Source organism: Nomia melanderi, chromosome 9 (assembly GCF_051020985.1).
Source record: "Nomia melanderi isolate GNS246 chromosome 9, iyNomMela1, whole genome shotgun sequence".
NCBI lineage: Eukaryota > Metazoa > Arthropoda > Insecta > Hymenoptera > Halictidae > Nomia > Nomia melanderi.
In genome coordinates, this window is record NC_135007.1 from 482,266 (window position 1) to 507,990 (window position 25,725).

A 25,725-nucleotide genomic window follows, 5' to 3' on the forward strand; every position below is an offset into this window, starting at 1 on the left:
TAATATTTACCATAATTTTGATTTTTTATCTAAATGCGTGTACACTGTGTTTGCAGTATATTTCGAAAGTTACAGCGTCCCTACGGTTTTAAACTATGAATCGCCACTGGAAAGTGGTATAACCATGTTGCGAGATTAGTTGTATGACAGGTTCGGTTAGTGAGGGAATTTAGTGTAGTAATGACTTAACATACTATATGTGCTTACACTGCAAAAATGTAATATTTTTTTCTCTAAATATTTGTTCGAGAACTCGGCGTATCATAAACTAGAAATAAATTAGGAAACATTTTTCACGAGTTTGATGTTTGCACAAAGAAACTTATTAATGTTACAAAAACGAATTAATGTTTCATAAAAAATATGTTTAAATATTGTTATAGGTATAAATTTTTCACTAATTCTTTTGACAACTAAGGTAAAAGAACTGGTTGACCAGTTAAGAAAAATGTTCTGCGTAAATAATAATAAACATATGCTCCGTTATTAAATAAAGAGATACTATACGTGAAAATGCTGTTTGAACTTCTTACATTACGTAACAAAGCAAATTTTTTTGAAATAGCTATATTATTCAAATTGAATAGATATTTTTAAAAATTCAATACTTGCGTCAGAAGTTCACCATCCTTTAAAACAAGAAAATTAGTAACTGACCAAATGTTAGTTAGCAGTTGACCACTTATAATAAGCCCAAAAACACTAAATTACTTTAATATCATTCATTTGCAACAACTGTGACAAATATAAATGAAAAAGAGTTAATTCCATGTTGGTAACTAGAGGCATACAACCAATGTCAATGAAATAAACTATTAGTTTCTACAATAAACAATTTAATTCAAGTAAAAGTGTTTCAGAGTTAAGGTGGTAGATGCTGCAGCACATCTATTGTACCTTTTATCGACAGATCATTACTTTTAAAACTCTTGTGTTTTTGCTTTTACCTTATATTTTACCAACAATTACTTAGGAAAATGAGTATGTTTATATTAACATTTATATTAATATATTATATTTTGTTTATAAAATCATATACATTTATAGTTTATTTATATCAACAAACAATTAAATATATTCAGTTAGAAATTTTGATTTGGTAGAAATAAAGATTTTGTATTTTTATATGAGTGCTCTGTATTACCCTACTATCTTTGTCAAGCAAAAATATATTTCAATACTTTTAGAAAATTATATTTTCCTTCATAGCTAAACAGTTTGGTGAAAAAAATCTTTTATTTTCTTATAGCCAAAGGCCTGCTTAAGACTTCCAAAACAGATTTCATGTGTTTATTGCTCCAGATATTTATTACTACGATTTACGAAAAGCGTTCCATTTTACCCGACTTTCCCATCTACTGAATAACTGTGGGATGAAATGAAAGGCATTATTCACCTTTTCTCTGGTTTATTATTGGTCTATTAGTAATTGTGTGACTGAGGATTCTTAGCAAGAGAGAAATCGTAGAAGGGTCAGTGTCTCTTTCACCACTGGATGCTTCAATTGGAAGTAAGAATGATTTTATCTCGTAATTCTTTAAAATTAATGAGGTACACTTCAAGCAGCAAAAGTGTACCACTGTGGGGATGTACTAATACTGAAATCTCAAAGGACGTGATCATTAAATAAAGTTGAACTCAGTAATAGAAGAAATCATTAAATATATTCCGAATAAAAGTTCTGTAGTACAATTGTTAATGTGTGTCGCGTTGTGGACTCTAAATCGTGTTCTCTTGATTTTAACGCACTGAGAAATGCAGAGGATGGTTTCAGCAGTAATTATACGTACTGTTAGATTATGTTTGTAAGGGACTTAGGAACCCGATCTCACTATGTATCTCTTGTCTTGCGTGATTTGAAATGAACCGCAATGATAAACAAGTCGGTGACCTGTATATACCAAAGGAAATAAATTAAAAATGGTGGTGGGAATACGTGTATGCGCGGATTAGATTTTCCCGTCGGTGGACTCCCGCGAGAGGGTTAGGATTTTGTATGTACGAACGAGCTCTCCTGAAGTAGCATACAGCTAAAAGTAACGTAGGAAAGCTTTGTACGTAACGATTATCACACGCGCGCACACACGCACGCACATATATTTAATTGATGTGAAATTAAAACATCTTTATATACAGAGTTTTCGCCATTCTTCATTTTACTACATGGTGAATCCCCCTTCTAGCAACTTCACACTACACCACGACTACCAACTTATAAAAAAATAATTTCACACAACTAGGCTGAGAAATGCGGGTCTATATAATTGGTCAGTTGTCATCTTTTCTTATCTCGTTTTCGATATTAATTTGCTTTTCATTAATACGGTTACACGTAACCAATCAAAATTACAAACACATGTCCCGGTAGTAATCAAGGGGCCTAATAAGCAATATTATCCTCTTTGCTTGTGCATCGGTCTCCACAGGAGATGTATTACTGTGATATTATCGTTAACAACGCACTAAATTTATTGATTGCAAAAATTGATTTAAAAAGAGTAAAAGTTTTTAAAGTCTAAACGTTATTATAATACATTTTGATTATTCATATCTTTAACGTAATGTTAAAATATTATAATGCATAATACGAAATAATTATATAGGTATATTGTTTCATTGTTCAAGTATTATAAAAATGGAACAACAGAGACGTTCTATTGCAGCTTTATCCAGTACTGGAAATATAGCTGAAAACTGGCTGCAGTGGAAAGAAAATTTTATCAATTATTTAAAAGTAAATAACTATGTTGCAAAGTCTGATGATTTAAAAATTTATCTGTTAAAAAAGAACATAGGAAAAATTGGTCAAGAAGCCATAGAAATCTTATGTAAAGACAGCAAAAAGTCCATAAATAATATGAATACATTATTAGAAGAACTTGATACTTACTTCCAAATTTCAAAAAATGAAATTATAGAACGATATAACTTTTTTACTACATCCCAACGTGAAGATCAATCAATTGACGCTTATATCCTTGTTTTAAAAGTGAGTTATACTCACAAATTTATATATATTTCTTTTAACTTGTTGACTATGTACATTTATTTCATTTTTTCACATTTTAGGAAAAAGCAGAAACTTGTAATTTTGGAACTTTGACAGATAGCCTCATTAGAGATAAAGTAGTCGCATCGATTAAAGACAAAAATTTACAGACAAAACTGTTGAACACAGATAAACTTGATTTGCTCAAATTAATGATCATTTGTCATAAACATAATAATGATGTGCAAACAAAAATAACAGCTCCTAAAAATTTGAATAATGAAATAGTTACTAAACAAAAACAACAAACAAAAAAATATCCTGAAACAAAAAATACTAACATTATTGATAAATTAATAACAGATAAAAATTGTCAAATAACAACAGTATTTAGAAAGCAATGTTGGAAGTGTAGGACATATCATCCTATGCATTGTTGTCCTGCTTGGTGAGATAAATGTATGGAATGTGGTCAAAATCATTACACTCGCTGTTGCCAATTTAACAAAAATAAAGAGGTAAACATATGTATTGTTTCCTTATATGTATTTACAATAAAATTTGGAGTTTTCCAAGTTTATTATTTTTTAAATTTAATCCATTTTAGGTAAATATCAGATCAGCCAATAACAACAGCGGTGAAAACTGAAACATCAACGTTCCTTCCGAACGGCCGCGTGTTGAACGTAGATACCTGAAGTTTTTTAAGATAAATATAAATTACATTCGCCTTTAAATCATATATTAAAAAACCTGTAAGTCTTTACAGGTATATTTCGGAACTGCTTACTAATTGTATCCCCAAAAGGAATAAAAAAAATTTGAATGTGCACTTTGCCTGGTTTTATTGTACAGCTTAAGAAAGGTTTCTATAGTTATGCTCAGTATACTGCTACTTTGTAACTATTTTTACGTGGTGACTGCTCGGAAGGGGATTATATACTGCTTTTCGGAGATGGAGAGGTTCGTCGCGAATGTAAGCGTCCGGGTGTTGCCGGTGACAATCGGTATCGAAATGGGATAGGGATATCGCGCAGTAATCTATACTTATGGTCTACAGATGGCGTTTATTCCGACGTCTTGTGAATTGAAGCAGCATTGCGGCAAGGAATAGACTAGACGTCTACTCGCGATGAACGTCGACGCCTTGGTTTTGACCAGTGTGGCCAGATCGAGGAAATTGAGGAGAACGCAGTTTATCCTCTTAGTGGCGTTACTGTAGGGTTCTGCGATGATTGCAGAGGTTGTTGGAGGATGCCCGCTGATGAATGGGGCAATAGAAGAGGTAAGGCGGCGTGGGAAAAACGCAATCGTTTTGTTGTTTTCTGGCTTCACTGAGTTTTGACTCAGTGTCATTGCTTTTGTTATTGGCTGATTCGCGTAAACGGAGATCGTAAATGAAACAAAAAACAACAGAGTGAGATATAACGGTAGAGAATGAATATAGGCATCAACTTCTTATTTGTATCTCACTTTGTCATATTCTGCTTCATTTGCGATCTTTGTTTACGCGAATCAGCCAATAACAAAAGTGGCCGAAACCGAGGCGTAAACGTTCATCGCAAGTGGACGTGTCCCCTTCCCGCGCTTGCTCCTTCCGTTCGAGGGGCAAGCTACCAAATGTCGTTGGAGGACAAAACATTTTTCGAGAAAGTTAAATCATTTTCGTTATAATCAGTGTAACTGCGAAATGTGCACAACATATACCCGGGTAACCATTTCCATTCTAACATACAAATTTATTATGTTCTGGTTGGAATATTTAAAAATCCTTCTAGATACTCTTTTTTTGGACATTTAATTGATTTCAAGAATTACATGATAAAATACACTGTGGGATGGGCGGTGTTTTGGCGAGGACATGCACAGGTGTATTTGTATTTTGATTAAAATGGACTATAAGTGACTAGAATTAAGCTAAACTATGTACCTTAATCTATTCTACGCAATACTACACTGTTTCACGCTGGTCTACTCTGATCTACTACTCTAGATTCTCAAACTGCACTGTTCCACGCTAGTCTACTCTATCCTGCTCCTGTCAACTACGAAACTACACTCTCTACGCTAGTCCACTCTGACCTGCTCCTTTCAACTCGCAAAACTACACTGTACTATTCTAAAAAAGGCCTTACAATCATCTTAAATACTAATCCCGTCAACACGGGCCATGATTCTGCAGGCCATCATCGGCCGCCTGCGAACCATCCGAGTCCAAGTGACCTGATCGTAACGGTCCGAGTATACCTGCGGTATCCGGTCTTACGCATCGCACCCCACAATACCATTTTCGAACACGTTCTTTCTTACGTTTCAGTGTACTAAAAATGTATTATATTATTAAACTTTTTTACAACAAGTCCATTCACAAATAAATGTTCCTGATAACAATTGATCTCAAAGAGTTTCTCCGCAATTTGTACCATACGTAATGCGAACTTAGAAAATCTCGATATTGAGTGTGTGACTGACAGATTGAGAGTGTCAAAGCAGTCATTGGCTATCGAAAGGTAGACAAAAACAGAATAATGTGAATATATCTTTCCTCCATACGTCCATTCTTATAACGAAAATAATGTATGAATATGCAATAAATTTCAACTACAGACTTTAACATTAGATCATTTTCTAGGCATACATCACTTTTTTTTATTTAAATTGATAAAGTATTATTTTGTTCATGATATTAATAAAATCTAATATACTTTTTAAAAGTTTGATCATAAAAGCATCATTTTATATCAAATCTGCTTGACTCAAGCGTTTGTGGTACCCGGTTGTGGAACAACATAGTTATTGTGGTTGTGCACATGAAGATCGTAATGGAAGCGAAAATATTACAGCCCAAAGCAGAGCACTAAATTTCCTACAAGGCACTGAATTCTCTTAGAATGCATTAAAATATGTCAATATAGTTTCTGTAGAACGGCGCAAAAGCCTATTCAGAAAGTAAAAATAAGAAAAAGCGTCCAGTGTAAGTACTCGTATAATAATGATGGACACCCGTGAGGCCAATGAGAATCGCATGCCGGTTTTTCATATACTCTAAAAAGCCACGCTATATTATTTAAGTATACAAAAATGAGTACATATAGTCAAATTTTATTTAATTGAATTAATATGATAGCATATTCTACACAAGTTTTAACACTAACCATACCGGTACTTTGTATATGTTTATTCCGTAACCAGTTAAATGGCTGACTGTAAAAGGTAAACAAGTTAGATAATGATTTTTTCTTACTGGAAGCAGAAACAAAGGGGAAGACAAAAATGAAACACTGATTAAGACAATACAGGAATTGACATAAAGTTAAATGAACGAAAGGATACGTAGAATTTTTAATGAAATTTTAAAACCGGTTCGTGATAGGGTTGGCGTTAAGTGCTGTATAAAAATCGGATTTCAATGGGAGTCGCGCTTAACTCGTCTAAGAGCCGCATTTGCCCACCTAATCACAGTTAGTATTATATTATATATAGGACCACAAATGTTTTATTAAAAAGTTGTAGATATAAGAAAGTACGAAGTAACAAGGGACTTGTATGTTTTTATATACTCTAGTATGTCAGTTTCATTTAAAAATGTTATATAAGATTTCTTTTTTGATAATTACATTTAATGCGTATAGATGGTGAAAATACGTATCAGAGAAATTGGTTGCTAGCAAGTATGAGATAAACGAAAAGCGGGAAGATTGGGCGTCGAAAAGTAATGTGTGTTCCGCGAGAGCATATATTTTTATATTCCTTTGTGATTGTATTTATTATTTAAAATAGATATATTAACACATTGAGCGCCGGCGACCTAAGAGACATTTAAAGCCCAAACGCCGGCCTCATTCGCTTGTATCTGATCAATGAGTAGCCAAAAAAAAATATTCAAAACATTATACATTTTCGTAAAGTAGTACATTTTAATTGCATATTCGTCATATACAATTTAACGGAAATGAAAAATAGAAACAAAATCGAAATTTTTTATTTATAATTATAAAAAAAATACAGTTTTTTATTTCATGGTGGATTATTACACACACACACATATATATATATATATATATATATATATACATAAACAGAAAACAAAAATATTAATATTTAATTTTATTGCGGGGCCGGCGCTCAGTGTGTTAAAAATAAATTTATCTATCGTTTATATCAATTTGTATGCATTATGAATTGTTTATATTCAATTTTTATTTGGTAAACCTTTCTTTGTCAAAGTCAGTGAACACAACAGTTTAAACTAGCAAACATAATTTGCGAGAACAGATGACTTCCTACTTTTATTATAAGTTTTTACTCAAGTATTTGCTAAGGCATTTGCCGGAGAAACCTGGGATACTCCGTAAAAACGATACGCGTAGCCAGTCTATAACCTTCTCATTATTATTGCCGTGGAGCTTTACGATTCGTCCTGTATGGGCATTCGATAAATCGTTATATCAGGATTAAGTTAGTTAGCATAACACTTAGACGTTTCCTCATTAGAAAGTATCTACAGAAGTATTTAGTATAGCTGTTGCGCATAGTTCAGTTATTAGGAAGAGACGTCACTGAGCTGTTCTCCGTGTAGGCTTCTGAGTAGGTTGACTGACTACGAATATAGCTCCTTAGTCAAGTCATACCGTGTTGTATTTGCCAATTAGGCAGATTGTTTTCTCTACTTAATTAATGGATTAAGTTTTACAAGATTTTCTTCACGGATTTTATCATTTCGCACGTATCGCGGTGAGTGTACTATAATCCAAAGAATAATGGAACATAATGGTTCCATAGTCTGTTCAACGAGACGAGGTAGTAGACGTAAACAAAACATTCACGAGATAAGCATAGTGATTGACTGAAACATACGGTTGCCTCACAATCAGTCGCATCTAATTATAAGTTAACTATCGCACATGTTTCTTTATGCTTACTTCTCGTTGGACAGACTGTGGTTTTGTAATTTGTTTGTAATGTGTAGCGTGTTCAGTTTGCGTTCGAAAACGACACTAACAAATTGTTGTGATGGACTTGAATTTTTGTATTGTTAGTTCCATCACACTGTTACAAATTGTTTGCTCTGGTAGTTTTAATTTAACATTATACAGAATAGTAAGGTTGGTCTATGTAAGATGATATTCAATTTAGATTGAATTTTGCGCGTTGAACTTAAGCTTTAATAGTTTACAAACTCGAGTTACTTTCTAATTAATGAGAAAGTATTTCGTTTACGATGGAACGTTAAAAATAATGATCGGAGTTTTTATTTCTTTTGGAGGGAACTCTTTGATTCTACTGTCACAGACTAACAATAAGAACCGTTACGTATAGTCAATCAGTTGTCGGTGACTTGGTCGCCGAGTGACCAGACTCGATAATTTCAAAGTTAACAGTATTTAATATAATATGCAATAATTATTTTATTTTATTTCATTTACCTGTTTAATTCCTTATTTTTTAATACAAAAATTGTTCGAACGAAACAATATTAATATTACACCTATTCTATATTGCCTTTCTGAGTGTTTAATTATAGGGATTGACACTAGTCTGAATTTACGATGTGGACGTGATTTCTTCTATTTTTGAGAAATTTAAACACGCAGCGGAGTTCTGCTGTTTTGTAGCATCGAGGGAGAAATTTGGGACGGTTCCTAAAAAACTCAGTTAATTTGTTAAGTTAATCAGTAGTGAAGTCATCGTTACCTTAGAAAAGGACAGTTTTTGAAGAACCACCCAAACTAACTCCAATTGGCCGATAGGAACTTCCCTCCACGAGGGACACATAGACTGGAGAGAAAGTTCGACTTCCTTCAGGACTTCGGAGAATTTTGAGAGCAGTCTGGCATAAACAGCCAAATACCAACAGTCTACACAGACGCAACCATCAGGTGACAGTTTTACAGACGAAGTGGACAACAAGCTCATCAGAGTAACAGAATTACAGTATAAAGACTTTTGAACATCACGCCAGAGGTGACTCTCACTCACCGCTCGATTTCACACTGTAAAACTACTAAATTTTGATATTTAATATTATACCTCGTATAACGCATCAATTTGAGAAATATTGAAATAAAATAGCTTTGTTCCTAAATGTACATATGATTTCTCTTCGAGTTAGTTTCACAAAATATCGTCTTTATCTCATCAGAAAATGTTCAAATATTTCTAGTGAAAAACTGGAACAATATATTTCTCGAGATTTGATTGGTACTTTATTGTTGTACCATACAAATACACAAATTGATTTTCCAATTTTTCACAAAAGCCTTGTCATAATTTAAATACTTGCAAACTAAAAATTCTAAACTGAGTCAATTTAACCAATCTGGTAGTTTTAGTGTTAAAATAATTTTAAGATCCATGTACCACTTATTTACGGCAAAATTGAATAATATAATAAAAAGAAAAAGTGTTTCATTAATTCATTGGATGACGTTCCTCGATAGTCTATAAATTCAAAGAAAAATAAGAAAAATCCATTTACGCATTATCAACATTATCAATAAAATTTTATTGTCTTTCTAAATCTGTTACGTAATCTCATATCTTTCTCGAGCATATAAAATACAAATAAAGAGCCATTCCTTCGTCAGTTATATGATCAATTTCTGTAAAGTATCATAAATATCGATAGGTTAATACGGGATATTTCAATCATATCTGCATCAAGTTTCAAGTGTAACATATAACTTAATAGAATTTTACAATAGTTATCTGTGCAAGATTAATAACACACTGATTCATTTGTTTATGCGCTTCGATTACTGATTTTCGATGCATTTAACACTAGAACTTCCGAGCATTTATTAAGGTTGACATGTAATCCTTATAAAAATTGTAATAACACTTTCTTTTTGATTTATTCAGACATTTGTTATAGTATTTAAATGAAACTGTTTATTTTCAAAATCATTTCGGATATTCGATATCTTTAAAATATCAATAATTGCAAAATAAACTAAGATAGGAAAACTAAGACCCACCATCTTGACAGGTACGGCAGTTCTAGTGTTAGGTATATAAAAAACGATAGAAACAGGAGGAAATCGCAAGATGCGCTCGCGAAAATATTTTCACTTTTAAAGTAACGCCGTACCATTGTTACGATACGCAGAATTGCATTATCGTGTCGAAAAATCAATTTTTCTTTGCGAATTTAATGTGCATGTTTCGGTAGTTGTTCATCCGTTCACCCGTGTATACTGTGACATTCACGTACCTATGTTTTACTGTCCATTTTTTTCAAAGTGAAATTAATATCTGCTTTGCCATAGAATCCTATACGCGCTTATTTGTTGCTTTTGTAATACTAATTAATTCATTCGTAGGTCATGAAAATGACCATTTAAGCGATCTGAGCTATCGAAATTAAAACACTTCCTATCTATACACCTCTTTCTTCATTTTTTATGTCAATATATTCGTCCTTGTCTAAACTCGAATGCCCCTTTACGATTATATCGATAGTGGTAACTTTATTAACATTATTTTTTCAAACAAGTGCAGCTCTTTATTATTTACAAAGATAAACATACTACCACTACCTTTGAGCTGTCCTAACGCTATTCATTTCTTCAACTTCGACAGTTATTTGCCTGTCGATTAACTCTTTGTGACATGTAACTCGTAAATCACGAAAATCTCTTCGAAAATCTATAAAGGTGTTATAATAGGACGTAATAAATATGTACTTTTTACTTCGTTTTATTAACTTTCCATTTTTGCTGATGTTAACATGTTGGGAAAACTTTGCACATAGGACACGATAAAGAAAGCCTGCATATTCATTGAAATAGTTGCATATACTAATCGAAATCGCAGTTTGAATTCATTTTTTGCCTCAAGATAGTAACGGGAACTTCCTCGCATAACCAAAGCGCGTTTGCAGATTGAAATCACATTCTAAATTTGAGAAATAACAGAAAAATTAATTGTCTGCGAACTACAAACGCTGTTACAAAGGATTAATGTAGAAATGGCCCCAAGGCTCGTTATTACTCGTCTTTCTCAAGAAGTTGTGACTTCTGAGTGACGTTTGGTTATGTTTTATCATAATATTCACTGTTTTTTACGCAACGATAAGTCGTAAATAATTCTTAACTCTCAATTCAAATTAATCAAATTGATTTCAGTGTTATTTATTTATCTTCTTTCTACGCAATATTTATTTACACCAAGCACTATTTAACTAATTAGATGCATCAGAAATGAATTATTACATACTGAAAACTTTTAGCGTACTGTTCGCTTTACCTGTTTAATATTGCAGAGTGTCTTATAGTTTTGTCGCAGCTGCAAATGCGTATTTTCATTTCTTATTATAATTCTTGATGCTGTGACTGTATTACGATAAGGCGTAAAACTGTCGAGAATGCTACTACGTATAACGAACATAAAATAAACAAGAATATTAGGAATGAAAAAAGAAAAATATTCTTACTGTAACATACTTTTCATTTATTATTTTATTTGTCTTACAGTGTTGTCGTCAAGACCGTATGTCCTGAATATTTTGGAAGTCACTGTGAACTCATTTTTCACCGCTCTGAAAAACGCACAAACTCATTTTTCAGAGTCAAAGGCATTTTTGGAAATTCGCAAAGTTTCAACTCATATACACGCATTTCAACCTCGCCTTGAATATCACGCATGCGGAATAATATAATCACGTAACTTACAAGGAAAGGTATCGAACCCGGAAATTCGAAAAAATATGAAACTTTATGTGTAAGTAGATTAAGTCAAGCCTAATACATTGCAATCTTTTTTCGTGCCAAATTTCACTTTGAAGGGGTGAACTGCACCTTGAAAAAGATACAAATTTTTCTTTCCCCGTGGATTATCTTATAAACAGTAAAAGATAACGAAAAAAAGCGTATACGAAACGCATGTTGTTCCTTGAGGTCTATAAGATTGTAAAATCAAATTTTTCCAAATTTTGAATTTGAAGTTTGAATTTGGAAAATTTTATTTTGCAATTTTATAGACGTCAAAGAAAAATATACTTTTCGTTTAAACACTTTTTCACTATTTCCTATCGTTTTTAGGATAAACCACAGGAAAGACAAATTTGCATCTTTTTCGAGGGATGATTTCACCCCTTCAAAGTGAAATGCGGCATGAAAAAAATGGCAATGCGTTAGACTTGAATTATTCGACTTACATATAAAGTATCGTAATTTTTTGAAATTCCGGATCCGATACCTTTTCTTCTCAATCCACGTTTTCTTATTAATCAACATTGTCTGTTACATGCACATAGTTTGTGTTAGCAGAAACATCTCATTTGAATTTCCTGTGGTGTCGATAATGATCTACTGCCGTGATCGCACCGCAGGTTTGCGCAATTGTACACACCTTTTCTTTAATTTACAACTTCAAGACTGAAATATATAGCACGTAAGCTTCTAAGATTTTTTTACTTATTTTTATATGTAGATTGATCATCTAACATATGAATAAGCATTTATGAATCACCCCGTATATACATGCATGAAAGTGAGATACAACGATATCTTATCCGGGCATAAATTCTAATTGCATTGACATAATGAGAAAGAAATGTTAGCAATTAAACACCAACCGTGGTGATATCATTAACTCTTCTAATTTTTTACAAATAAATTTGCTAAAAGGACTAATTTAGTTATTTGCATTTTTCGTAAACGTGACTTGCATTATGTTTAGAAGATAAATTAGAATTTTGCTGTTAAATGAGCAGTGATATTTTTTATACCACAGACTTGTATTACGTTATTTTTGGACAAATATTTTATAAATTTGTATTATATATCGACTTACATACATAACGCATATGAATTGTAAATCTTGTATCTTGGGCTTGTACTTTATATTTCGTGAACTTATATTGAATTCATAAACGTATATTGTTTTTTCAGTTATTATTACAGTTAAGAATAACTTAGGTACACGAATACTTTCTTTTCAGTTGTGTTTAGAAGTAAAACATGTCTACCTGTTACATGACTTAGTTTCTTAAATGTAGTTGCAAAGTTTCTTATCGTCTTCCTTGGAACAATTCCAACTAATGTAAACAACATTTTATTCACGAACGGAGTAGTAAGTAGTAGGTATGCTTTTATGGTCACGAATTGAGGTAAACTCAATTGGACTTGATTAAATAATTAAAATTTATATAGACAATAATTTAAATATTACGTTTTGAACCTATTTTATTAACGAACACTTCTAAAACGATTTTAAATTCTATATTGAACGTTTAGTCAAATTCATTTCCAAAGAAATATAATATATCTATGTAGATATATGAAATCAACTTATCAGTAGGTAATTATGCGGAAGTTCGTAAAAATTAAAAATATAATTTTGAGTTAGCAGCGAGTGTAGCTAGAAAAGCTGTTTGTTCAATTCCCCGAAGAATAATTTTACACAGGGTGTTGCACGCATAAAAGGAGAAGCAATTTTTGTTTCAACGTGTTTAAACGTTTCGTTTTCTCAATATTCCTTAACGTACACGAGATAGATTGAAAGAGAGAAGGTTCTAAAACTTATAACTTTAGTCTTTGTGTAAACTTTTCAAATATTTTTACTAAACTTCAAGTTTGAGTGTAATAAAGTAAAGTACGAAATGAAAATTTAACAAATACATACTTATAAAACAAAGTTGTTGAACAAATTACGAAACTGTGGATTCCCTACTGGAGCACGACCAATTTTTCCATTCTTCCAAGATCCGGTCATAATGTATGAGATGAAATAGATGTGCTGCAATTAAACTTCCTAATATATTCAGCAATATGTACAATACTAAAAGTAAATGGACAAACAAATCATAGACGAAGACAGGTAAATAATATAATAAACACCAGAGAACCTGGTTGGAGAAGAGGATTACAAAGACAAATAAACAAGCTTGGAAAAAGAAACGAAAAATTACGTGATTAACAAAAGGAAAGACATCTCCAAAATTCCAACTATGAGCTAAAGAAACATGTAATAATTAACATATGGAATATATTAAAATCACTGAGAGTTATGAAGCTAAGAATCACAGCACAAACAATTCGAAGGATACACCAACTGCAGGGGAGGAAACACACGAAGATCTAATAAAGATTAGACCGCAACAATACAGGCGAAGTTGTAATTGAAAGCCCAACACCAATACAAATAAAAGAACTTTGATAAAGTGTTTGCTTTAAACGAATTTTAAAATAAGAAAACAACATAACACAACAGACAGGGATCAAGAATATTCAAAACATCGTACAGGTAATTTGTAGTAGTTTCCATTCTCCAAATAAAGTTCTTTAGACTCGAACAGAAATCATCTAAATTTCAAAGAAAATTGTCCACAATCATACGTGTTATACATAAAAATGTTCTTCATTCAAATGATGAAACACCCATTGACGTATTATAAACGTTTTTAATACAGAGTTTCTTCTTACAACACGGACATGCAAGTTCTTATAAAACTACAAAAATTGTGAACTACATACAATAAAAAGACATATGAACTATGAAACAGCCAGAAAATAATCCCGAATGAAATTTATATAGGAAGAAAACCAAAAAACAAAAAGAATATTGACAAGCCATTATCTTATCCTGGAAACACATTTCGCCATCGGAGCATGAAAACCTTATAACATCGACATTTCCCAACTAAAGTTAGAAATTAAAGTTGGGAAAAATCTGTGGCGTGTTCAGGGAAATAGTAAGAATTGAAGCATTGCAAGTAAATTACTATTTGAAAATATCATTTCGTGCAGCATCTGCATTAAGGTTAAATATCAGAGTTGGACACTAACCGATTAAAATGTTTGATTTGATTCATTGATCGATGTTTATCATTAATAGCATAAAATTGATAGTCAACAAATCTGCGATTTATTTGATTGCTTAATTGAGTTAATTGTCAACGTTGATTAAAGAGAATTCACCGAAAAATCGACGGCCGATTTAATCGATTACTAGAATGAATTGCCAATTTGATCAATTGTTAGTTTTTACGCAGATCGTGATTAAAATCTCAGTTAAATTGAAATTTTAAATTGTAATAAAGTGGACAGAAGAAGGTGAAACAGCAAAAATAAACTGTAATGCAGAAGTATTTATTTTAAAGGGGTTGACATTTACAGATTTTTTCATTTATTCATTTATTTTTTATTATTCACTTATTCTAATTCATTAACTTCGCTAGAAAAAGAATGTTTGCAGTTAATCGTTACTGAAATATTCGACTGATCGTTACTTGTTATTAACGAATAAATTTCTTTTCTAATTGCTTCTTATGATTAATTACTAAAGTTGAAAGGTAATTGTTGAGTGCGGTTAAGGGTTATAACAGAAATTTAATCGTTAGTTATTCGTTAATTTTTTGCTTAATTTTGATATGCACTATTTAATATTTACACTTAGAAACCATTTAAATAAAACGTTTACTCCGCATTTAAATGAATGACATAAACGTTAAAAATAGCTGCATTTTAATGTTCATTTCCTGGAGTAATCTCCTGAACTAGAGAGGGTATAATATTTGGAAACAATATTTCGAAAAACAGCAGATCCTTTACTATTGCTGATTACCTTCCCCATATTATCTTTGTGTAGATCATTCGTCTGAATGTTTCTGTAGGCATGTATTAATATTTCAATAATTATGTCTGCAATCGTGTAATCTAGAAATGTCCTTGACTTTCTCAGTCACAACCCCGATAAACGTGCATATTGCTGTCTATATAGTGTGTATCTAATAGTGCTAGAAACAAGTTATCATTCTCCACTTCAGGAAGTTCATTAACGAATCATGATAAGCGCGATTCAAACGAAGTTGCGGTCCGTAATAATGACGATGACTAAATCATTACTTTTATATTAAACGGAAAACTCTTGACTACCGAAGAAAGCACGGTAACGAATATAGAACATCTTAATATTTTGTTAAATAACACTACGCGTAACTGAGAAGTTTAACAAATGCTCCGCGTATAATTTTAAAAACATTTAACTTTTCGTCCAATGCTCATTCAAGAATTTTTCCTTTATTTTACGAGTATTGTCAGTTGTAAAAGAAATAAAATGAAATGTAAATATAATGAAATAAAATTAAAATATACCCTATTTTCGTCATTCTGAATATCAAAAAGAAAGTTTTAGACATACATCATGTTCTTACTATAGAAATGTAGCCTAGATACAAAGAAGTTATCTGGATAAAACAGTGAAGTGGTATTTAAATCTACAAAAGCTTAACCCACAAAGTAAATAAAGGTACTTATTATTTCTTATGAATGAATTCGAAAGAAGCTGTAATTATAACTTTGTTACAACAAATCCAACAGTTATTCGACATACACTCCGGAGCGTAACTGTAACACCACTACAATTTTTAATTCTAGTATTTCAAGCAGCAACTTTTAAGTGTTAATAATATCACAAACAAAGTTAAAAACATCGTTAAAAATATCTATTTATACAGAGGTAAATATATTAATAAGTGTGACTTTCCATAGGTGCACATTTATAGCGCCAGAGAAACAATAATATTAAATAACGATAAATCCTTTATTAGTAGAAATTAGTTATAATTAACAGTATACTTAAATGTATTTTAATAGTGTATAGGATCACCTTTGTTATGAGTAAGTTAAAAAACTAGATTTAACATACTTTAGACCATGTATTTTAATATTTCGTTCGTGATATCATTTTAGGACTCAATAATAGTTTCTTTTAACCGTGACGTTGTTAAAAATTGACGATTATTTGCATGAATACGTCGAACTATGACTCCCCATATGTACTCCATGGGGTTTTGGTCCGGTGAGCTTGCCGGCCATTTTATTAAATTAATATTTAGCATTTGAAACGACATCTTAGTTTCGTGACTATTATGAGGGATTTGTCTTGTTAAAATGTCCATTATATGTCATTCTTTTAGCGTAGGAATGGTAATAAATTATTTTTACTATTTCGGTATATTCTCCACTATTTATTCTACACGAAGGTAAAGCTAACTGAATCTTTCTAGTTGAACAGAACGCTCGTCAAATCATTACTCAGCCTTCACCAAAATTTCGTTTAGAAAAATATTTCAGGTTCTTATGAAGATCTTGCCATATATGAACAAAAACAATTTGGACCGTCAAGATTACATTTTTTCTTATCAGAAACAATAAACTAAAAAAAATGATGTACTAACAAAAGCAATAAAAATAATGCCATGAATCAACTTTTGAATTTTTAGAAGAGACTTACGGGATACCAATTTTTACCTGTACTTGAACGACCATATTCTAATCTCGCTATTTTATCGCGCGTTAAAAGTTTCGATGCAGACAATAATTCTTGTCCTTCGATATTTGGACTCCGTTTAAGGACACCCTGAGTAGTCCAGCGAGAAGCATTAGGTTTACATTTCTTTGCAATTTCTTAACAAGATTTTAAAGTATTGCTCGCAATTTTAATTATCTGTCGTTCACTACGCGTAGACTACCTTCTCTAAAAACTGAGTGTTTCTTGAAATGAGTTTTCTTGAATTAAAGAAAAAACTTTGTGGTTAGTTGCAGTTTTACAATAGAAAATCAGTTAAGTTAACTACGTTTGACGAGTATACGCGTCATCTTAAAGCTTGAGACGATACTAATTCTTTCAACGATGATTTATTCATTTTTTCAGATAAACATGTAATTCCTTTTGTTGCGCTTCGGTTTTTATTAAAATATACCCTAAGTGCGTTCCTCCTGCATTTGACGAGTACATTTTTTTTTATCTTATTGCCCACAAAACAGCAGCTTTTTAAACAAACTTCCACAGTTAACAGGTTAAGAACTGAAAGTGGTGCTATATTTCTCACCCCTAACAAATTGTTCTTCGATTACAATATATATGTAACCAAATATAATGTGCTACATCTGAATATGATAAGTACAATAATTGTAAACATTTTGGCGGTGCTATAGTTATGCCCTACTAATTATGTGTTAATTTTTAAATACGAATAACATGCTTAACTCAAATGATAAGAAACGCTGGAAGTTGAAAAGAGTCAAAATGAAGGGGAAACGTTGACAGTTGAAAATTATTTTAATTAATCGACGTGTTGTTGCTATTGTTCACATACGTTTAACTTCATCTATATTCTTGATATTAAAACATAGGTGTATGGAAAATGGACACTGTTTCTTATGAGTAACTGTTTTAATATATGCAGTAAAACAATTGGATCAACGAACAAAGCAAATGATGGATATAGAAAGTTTTGGGTTATGAAAAAGGGCTAAAAAATCATTAAAATTTCCAAAATTACTTCCAAATATTTTTATATAACATTACATTTTATATTCTACAGAATATGAGATATACACAAAACTAATGGTAGCTACATATATGTATATACTGATATTATATTGGTGTAAAATGTTAGAAGGTGTAAAAGAAATCTCTTAAAATATCTTGGATATTCAAAATAAAGCATAATTAGAAATTCATTCGCCGAAATGAAAATAATAATGAAATATTAAATTGTTGTAAACTATTAAAACTGTATCTCTCGAAACGTTTATATAATCGGTTTTGCAATATACTTAGGTTAAATGATAACGGAGTGAATGATCATTGCTACAGTGTGTAACCCAAACTAGAAACTTAGTTGTCACAGTAGTAAAGGAAATAGTAAAATGTAGTTTATTAAAAATAAGATGATAAACATGACTGAAAGTGTGAACAATGAAATTTCTATTATTTTTTTGAGTGAACGGAATTTCAAATTCTACGGTATTGATGAGGAAAAATAATTGTTCAGTTTCTCAAATATTCGCATCTTTCTGCGAAGATAAAAAATACATATTTATTTATCGTTAGCTAAGGTGGAATTAAAAATAATTATTTAGAAAAAAAGAATTTAGAACAGCTTCTCTTTACACGCATAACCACTGTTCAGGTTTAATTTCAGAAATATACATGGAAATATATTCAATATTATAAACTGTACATTGTATGCTGTATTTGGATTAGATTTCGGCTGTTCGACGTAATCCGCTTCTATTAAATCTTACAATTACAAATTGTAGTTATTATTTACTATAAGTTTAGAGACTAAATTAAAAATAATAAAACTTTTTAATAATGGAATACAAGCTTTTGTAGGTTAAAAATATCATTAAAAGACGAAGTACTGTAGGTTTTAAAACTGAATTAGAAATGATAAAATTTTTTGATAGTGGAATTCAAGGTTTTGAGATTAATTACAAAATAAATTTTCCAGAAACAACTGCGAGGACGTTTCTTAAAGATAAAGAATGTATTTTAATGGCAATAAAAGAAGACCAACCAGTACGTTCCAGGATTATTCGTGAACATCGTGATCTCTTCGATTCTTTGTAAACGTTTGTTAAATGTTCACTCCTCTATCATTTTTATACATTTAAAAGGAAATGTATTTCCTAATCTGATAAATATAAGTACAAATATGTATGTTCACATACATGTATACATGCCTACATACCTTGTGTACTCCGACTTACGTCCTTTTCGACTCACGTCGTCCACAATTAGGTCGTAAGTTCGAGGCTCCACTGTATGCACATAGTTTCAATTTTTTAATAACAGAGAAACAAAATTCTTCTGTCTCGCAAAAACAGGTTAAGATAACTTCACATACGTCTCTGTTCTTCTAAAGTCGCACGTCACCGCTGCGGCATCGCAGCGGGAGCTTGTCGGTCGCGTGCATACGGCTTAAAGTAGGACAGCAACTCGTTCAGACATTGTAAAAACAAGATAGAAACGTAGTGAAATTGTTAGAAGGCGGTGAAGTATAAACAGAAATTAGTAATTCGGAAAGTGTATTAACCAGTTCACTGTGGAATTTAGTTTGATAAATCTCTCGATGTGCACGCAATAACATCAAATAATAGAGTATGTACTCGCCAAACGGAGAGTAAATACATCGCATCTATAATATGTTCTAACGAAAAACTAAAGCAAAACGAAGAAGAATTACACATTTATCTGAAAAAATAAATAATTTGTCTTTGCAAAAATTAGTACCATTTTGCGTTTTAAGATGACGTACAGTGAGTCACAGCCAAAATCGTACATCACATATACGAATACGTTTCGTCTCGTGAAAAAGTTCAGGAAGGATATGGGGGAAAAAATATCATGAATCTATATTGTAAATGTATCTATATTTATTATGTAGTAGTATCAAAAGGAACAAAGTTGTCTAAATATAAAAAAAAACAAAGTTACTATAATTCAGCCTGGAAAACGTCTCACAGCTAAAATCGTACAGTATATATATTTTGTAATATTCCCCAAGGGGAACCCCTGAAAACAAGTGAAAATTATGGAACAAATGAAAGATTACATTGTTTAGCGTATTCGCAGTTGTCGTTTAGCGTCGTAAGGTTCGTAGTTGAAAAAAAAGAGAAAGATAGTAATAATGAAGCAGACAACGATAGAAGAGCGACAAATAGTTATAAGAAATTTTCAAAGCGGAAAAAGCTATCGTGAAATTGCGAAGATTATTGGTAGAAGGGCCAGTACTGTTCAGTATATTGTAAAACGATACCAAAACGAAAATAGAATAAGTAATGCGTCAAGAAAAGCTCCAAACAAAAAGTTCAACGCGTACGACGAAAGATAGATAGTACGAAAAATTAAAGAGAATCCGAAGATCAATGCACCTAAACTTACTAATGAAGTAGAAACATATTTAGGGAAATGTGTAAATCCAGAAACAATAAGAAGAATACTCAGAAAACATAATTTTCACGGTCGTACAGCTCGGAATAAGCCTCTTATAAACGAGAAGAATAGAAGAAAGAGACTAGATTTCGCAAGAGAATATATATACAAAGATTTTGATTTTTGGAAAGAAACTATATTTACGGACGAAAGTAAATTTAACATATTTCATTCAGATGGAAAAATTATGGTGTGGCGTCGACCAAATGAGGAGTTTAAAATACAAAATTTAAACAGTACCGTAAAACATGGAGGGCAATCAGTAATGGTCTGGGGCTGCATGTCCGCTGCCGGAGTGGGTAACTTAGCATTTATCGAAGGTAACATGAATAAATATGATTACATAAATATTTTGAAAAACAATTTGAGGGACAGTGCCGAAAAATTAGGGATTTTGAATTCGTTTAAGTTTTATAGCGTCAATGATCCCAAACACACATCGCATGTAGCCAAAATGTGGGTACTGTATAATTGCCCTAAAGTACTAAACGCACCTCCACAATCACCTGATTTGAACGTGATAGAGCACGTCTGGAATGAATTAGAGATTAGAATCCGGAAACATACTATTAAAAATAAAAATGATTTAAAAAGGGTATTAATGGAGGAATGGAGAAAAATTGAATCCAGTTTTACTGAAAAATTGGTAAAATCTATGCCAAATAGATTGCGTGCGGTAGAATGTAGTCGTGGGCACCCAACAAAATATTAATTTTTAATTTAAACAAATTGTTGGTCACTTTTCTACAAATGTACGATTTTAGCTGTGAGACGTTTTCCAGGCTGAATTATAGTAACTTTGTTTTTTTTATATTTAGACAACTTTGTTCCTTTTGATACTACTACATAATAAATATAGATACATTTACAATATAGATTCATGATATTTTTTCCCCCATATCCTTCCTGAATTTTTTCACGAGACGAAACGTATTCGTATATGTGATGTACGATTTTGGCTGTGACTCACTGTATATGTTTATCGAATGCAGTTAACTGGTTAATCCATTCAGCTGACATATCAAGCTATGTAGACTCGTAGTATGTGCCAAAATCTGCAATTACAAATCAGACTTTTAATTCTAAATTGCGTACCAAACATATAATTTCTTTCATTTGATCCATTCGTTTCGTCAAATTCATTTAAGTTATACTTTGTGCCATCTTATTGGTTTACTCGGACGAGTTAACACGTTGAATGCCATCACCGATGCCCTCTAACCAAATCGAATTATTATAGTTCGGGTGTAGTCAGGTTCGTCGTATAGGTGCAATAATAATAACAGAATTCAATCAACTGATTCAATATTTGATTTTTTCCATTTCGTGTATTTTGTTCCATGGAATCGTGCGGCGTTCAACGTGTTAAATATCGCATCTAGTTCACATAAAGCACGAAACAAATGTTGGTTGAATACGCTAAATTTATTTACAATGTATCAGCGTGTGCAGTAAAATTATGTATATCGCATACAAGAAATAACGAATGCAGTAACGGAAATATGTGCAGCGTGTAGACAATTGGAAAACATGGCAACTACTGGTTCGGAGAAAACGTTGAGGAAGCATAAATCGAATAAACCTAGGAATAGTGCTGAGTTCGCGTCGAGACTTCAAGTTATATTACCTTCGGCAGCTGCACGCGAATAAATCAAAATCAAATACAAATCCGACTTGTATTAAGGATTTGGTGAATATACAAATAACGAAGAAATGAGATGTAAGTGTTTAATCAGTTAACTGCGTTTGACGAGTATACACGTCATCTTAAAGCTTGAAATGATACTAATTCTTTTAACGATGAATTCTTTATTTTTCAGATAAACATGTAATTCTTCTTTGTTGTGTTTTGGTTTTTATTAAAATATACCCTAGGTGCATTTGTCCTAATTTTGACGAGTACACGCTTGATTTTTTTATTTTATTGCAGACAAAACGAGAGATTTTTGAAACTAAATTCCAAAGGTTTATAGGTTTACGGTAGATAAAGGGTTCAGCGGACAATTTATGTTTTCACACTTCCAGTGAGACGAGTCTTGTCGTTAGATTGGAGTTGCCTACCTCATTGTTTGTAACAACGTAATTTATTTGATATTTACTTACAATTATATCATATTCCTTTAGATTAAATACAAACGACGATCGTCTGTTTCACTACCAGCACCACGACAAGATTTATGGAAACTCTAAAAATGTTTTATAACTTTGTGTCCGATACACGGAACACGACAAGACTTCGCTACTATTTATGAAATTACTTTTTTGAATTATATCCACTATAAATTAATTAATTTAAAAATGTTTACAAAGAGATACTAACGCTATGTAAAGTATTTTTCGCAGACACAAAATCAGTGTCTAAACATAAAATTATACAGCAATCTGTTCTCAACGTTTCCATCTTGCCTCAACTTTTACTATTTCATCGATAACTGGGAATTGTCATGATTGTGACTTCATTGACTGATTTAGTACTGAAATTTTTATTATGCATGTCACATACTAGTCTACGTATAATACAATAAATTAGAAATATATCACCATACGAAAAGTAGTAAACACATGGCTGCTCATATTAGATTTCCTTACCATTTCTTCAACGATAAGTATAATAGTATAAGAATTTGACGAAGCTCCCCTTTATTTGAACACTTTACTTACCGAGAGTCTATTAATGGATGCCTTAAGATTGGTGCTATATTGAAAAGAAACTTAATAATTTTCCTTTATATAATGGTTCCAATACAAATTATTACTTTATGTTATTTAATACTGCTCAGTATTTTATGATTACAATTGACATAATTATCGAAGGCTTTATTAAAAAATCCTTAGTTGTTAGTAGTTAGTCGCTAAAACAACTATTAAACGTCTACCGATAAGTAAAGTTCAAAAAGTCGAAAGAGAAAGAAGAAGAAAAGGATTTGAAACATGAAACAGTAAGAAACAACCCAAGACAACACGAAACACGGCAAATCCTGTACCATACTAACATTATTAGTAACATTAGACAGACGTGACATTAGATGGACTAACACAGACCCTAAAAGATGCAACATTTCAAAGCGAAGAAAAACGAGGAAAGACAAGAAGCATCAGCATATCGTGCGGAAACAAAGAATTCTATAATAGTAAATGGAAGAAGACTCGTTAGTAGATGTACACATGCTATGCAACAGACAAATCAAACTGTACTACGAAAATACTTTCGCAGGAAAAACTCTAGTCTGCGCAAGACAATAGTAGAAGTTGACGAAGACCGCAGATCACTTGGAAGGTGAACACCAATGGAAGATAACGCGGGCACGAAAAGAATTATATAGCGAATATTTTCTATAGTAACATCAATAATGTATAAATGGCTACAGAATGTACAATCTTCCATGAAACGGACAGTTTTAAGATGGCAACAGCAATCGATATTTACGACTAAGAGGTAGTAAATAAAAACTACGAAAAGTGTGGATATCTTCAAAGATGTCGCGATAAAAAATGATTAATGTCGAAAACGCGAACAACAAATAGCAAATAATAGACTACGTAACAAGACAATTTAAGATATTCGCAGTAGTTAGAGATCTGGTGGAATATACGATGCGAATACATTATAAAACAGAAAATAACGCGTATACTAGAGTGCTTGATCAAAAAATTAGGGCCACCATTGATGCTATTTTTGAAAAGATTAGCAACAAATATATTTTGATTATCTGATATTTATGTCTAGTTGTTTCTTCATATTAATTTTTTTATAAACAAAATTATTATTTGAAACAAAATTATCCATAAAATTTAAACAGGAAAAAAGAAATTATTTTTTAAATCAATAGTATTATTAATTCTCAAATTATATTAATTTTTTGATAACTCAAGCATAATTTCTATGCTTAATTCTGTCTTGAACTAATGGCCCTAATTTTTTATCGGACACTGTAAAATCTAACCATATGCAACGTAAAGTAGCCCCATAATATAGTTAACATCACGCTGACCGCCAAATAGACAGTCGCCAAATTTCTCTAACAATCAAACAATTTTCCTAATGAAATAGAAACTGGAAAACCAAGATTTTTCACAGTGGTTGCTCTCTTTACATTCTCGCATCTCACAGATTCAAGAAAGTTCGGTTTGTTCGATATGTCAGTCAGAATCCATACAAAAAGTCATCCAAATTTGATTGACCCAATGGTCAAAGTGATAAAGATTGCCATCGTCGAAGACACCAATATACAAAGAAAACACGAGGGAAAGATAAGAAAATATTTACCGCTAGACAGCCATAGAATTAGAGAAAATATGAAAGCAGAAGGTCCACACGATACCTGTTACGATCTCTGTCACTAGAATGACGGTGTATTCATGCACCACCGAGCTCAAGAAACTCTAGCTGATCGAATATACGCGTCAAGCCATACGGAAAGCAATCATCTTGAAAATCTGCAGCGTGATCCGGAACTTTCCAAACGACCGATAAATTTAATAAAACTCTTGTGCTGCAGATATACACTGCGAGGCATAATTATAGCACCACCAAAATTTTAACAATTATCATACTCCAAAAAAAAATAATTCATCAAAACTAACTGTACGAAATGAAAAGCATTGTAAATAATCATATTCAGATGAAGCACATTGAATTTGGTTACATATATATTGTAATATAATCGAAAAACACTTTGCTATGGATGCAGAACTGTGACACCACCTTCAGTTCTTAATGCCTTCCATGATTTATCGTTATTTAATATCATTGTTTCACTGACGCTGTAGATATGCACCCATGGAAAATCACATTTATTAATATATTTACTTTTGTATAAACGTTAAATGTTTACTTGTTCCTTTAAATACAAATTTTTACGCACTTTGCTTGTGATATTATTAACACTTAAACGTTATTGCTTGAAATACTAGAATTATTAAAAACTGTAGTGGTGTTATAGTTATGCTCCAGAGTTTAGAAAACAGTAATCCTGGATATGCGTGCAGTTGCTTGCAAATTTTCT

At 31.9% G+C, this 25,725-nt stretch overlaps 2 protein-coding genes and 1 long non-coding RNA gene across 8 annotated transcripts in view; 2 read left to right on the top strand and 1 right to left on the bottom strand.

Moving 5' to 3' along the window:
- Positions 1–25,725, bottom strand: part of T48 (FU domain-containing protein T48) — a 118,897-nt gene that overhangs the window by 51,438 nt on the left and 41,734 nt on the right. For 2 of the 6 annotated variants that reach the window (XM_076370808.1, XM_076370807.1), the window contains exon 2: positions 13,616–13,729. The exons of 3 other annotated variants lie outside the window; for them this stretch is intronic. The gene's annotated coding sequence lies outside the window, so the exon portion shown is untranslated. Of the gene's footprint in view, positions 1–13,615; positions 13,730–19,475; positions 19,546–19,631; positions 19,981–25,725 lie in introns of those variants that run through there. One more of the 6 variants, XM_076370809.1, reaches the window with a different exon arrangement.
- LOC116431217 (uncharacterized) lies at positions 2,549–3,838 on the top strand. Its single transcript, XM_076370430.1, has 3 exons — positions 2,549–2,989; positions 3,070–3,507; positions 3,597–3,838. The coding sequence occupies exons 1-2, from the start codon at positions 2,636–2,638 to the stop codon at positions 3,439–3,441; spliced, it is 726 nt and encodes a 241-aa protein (XP_076226545.1). The 5' UTR covers positions 2,549–2,635; the 3' UTR covers positions 3,442–3,507; positions 3,597–3,838.
- Positions 19,636–23,224, top strand: LOC116431219 (uncharacterized). The gene is made up of 3 exons (XR_004235873.2): positions 19,636–19,777; positions 22,230–22,439; positions 22,540–23,224. It is a non-coding gene; the product is annotated as an uncharacterized LOC116431219 (long non-coding RNA).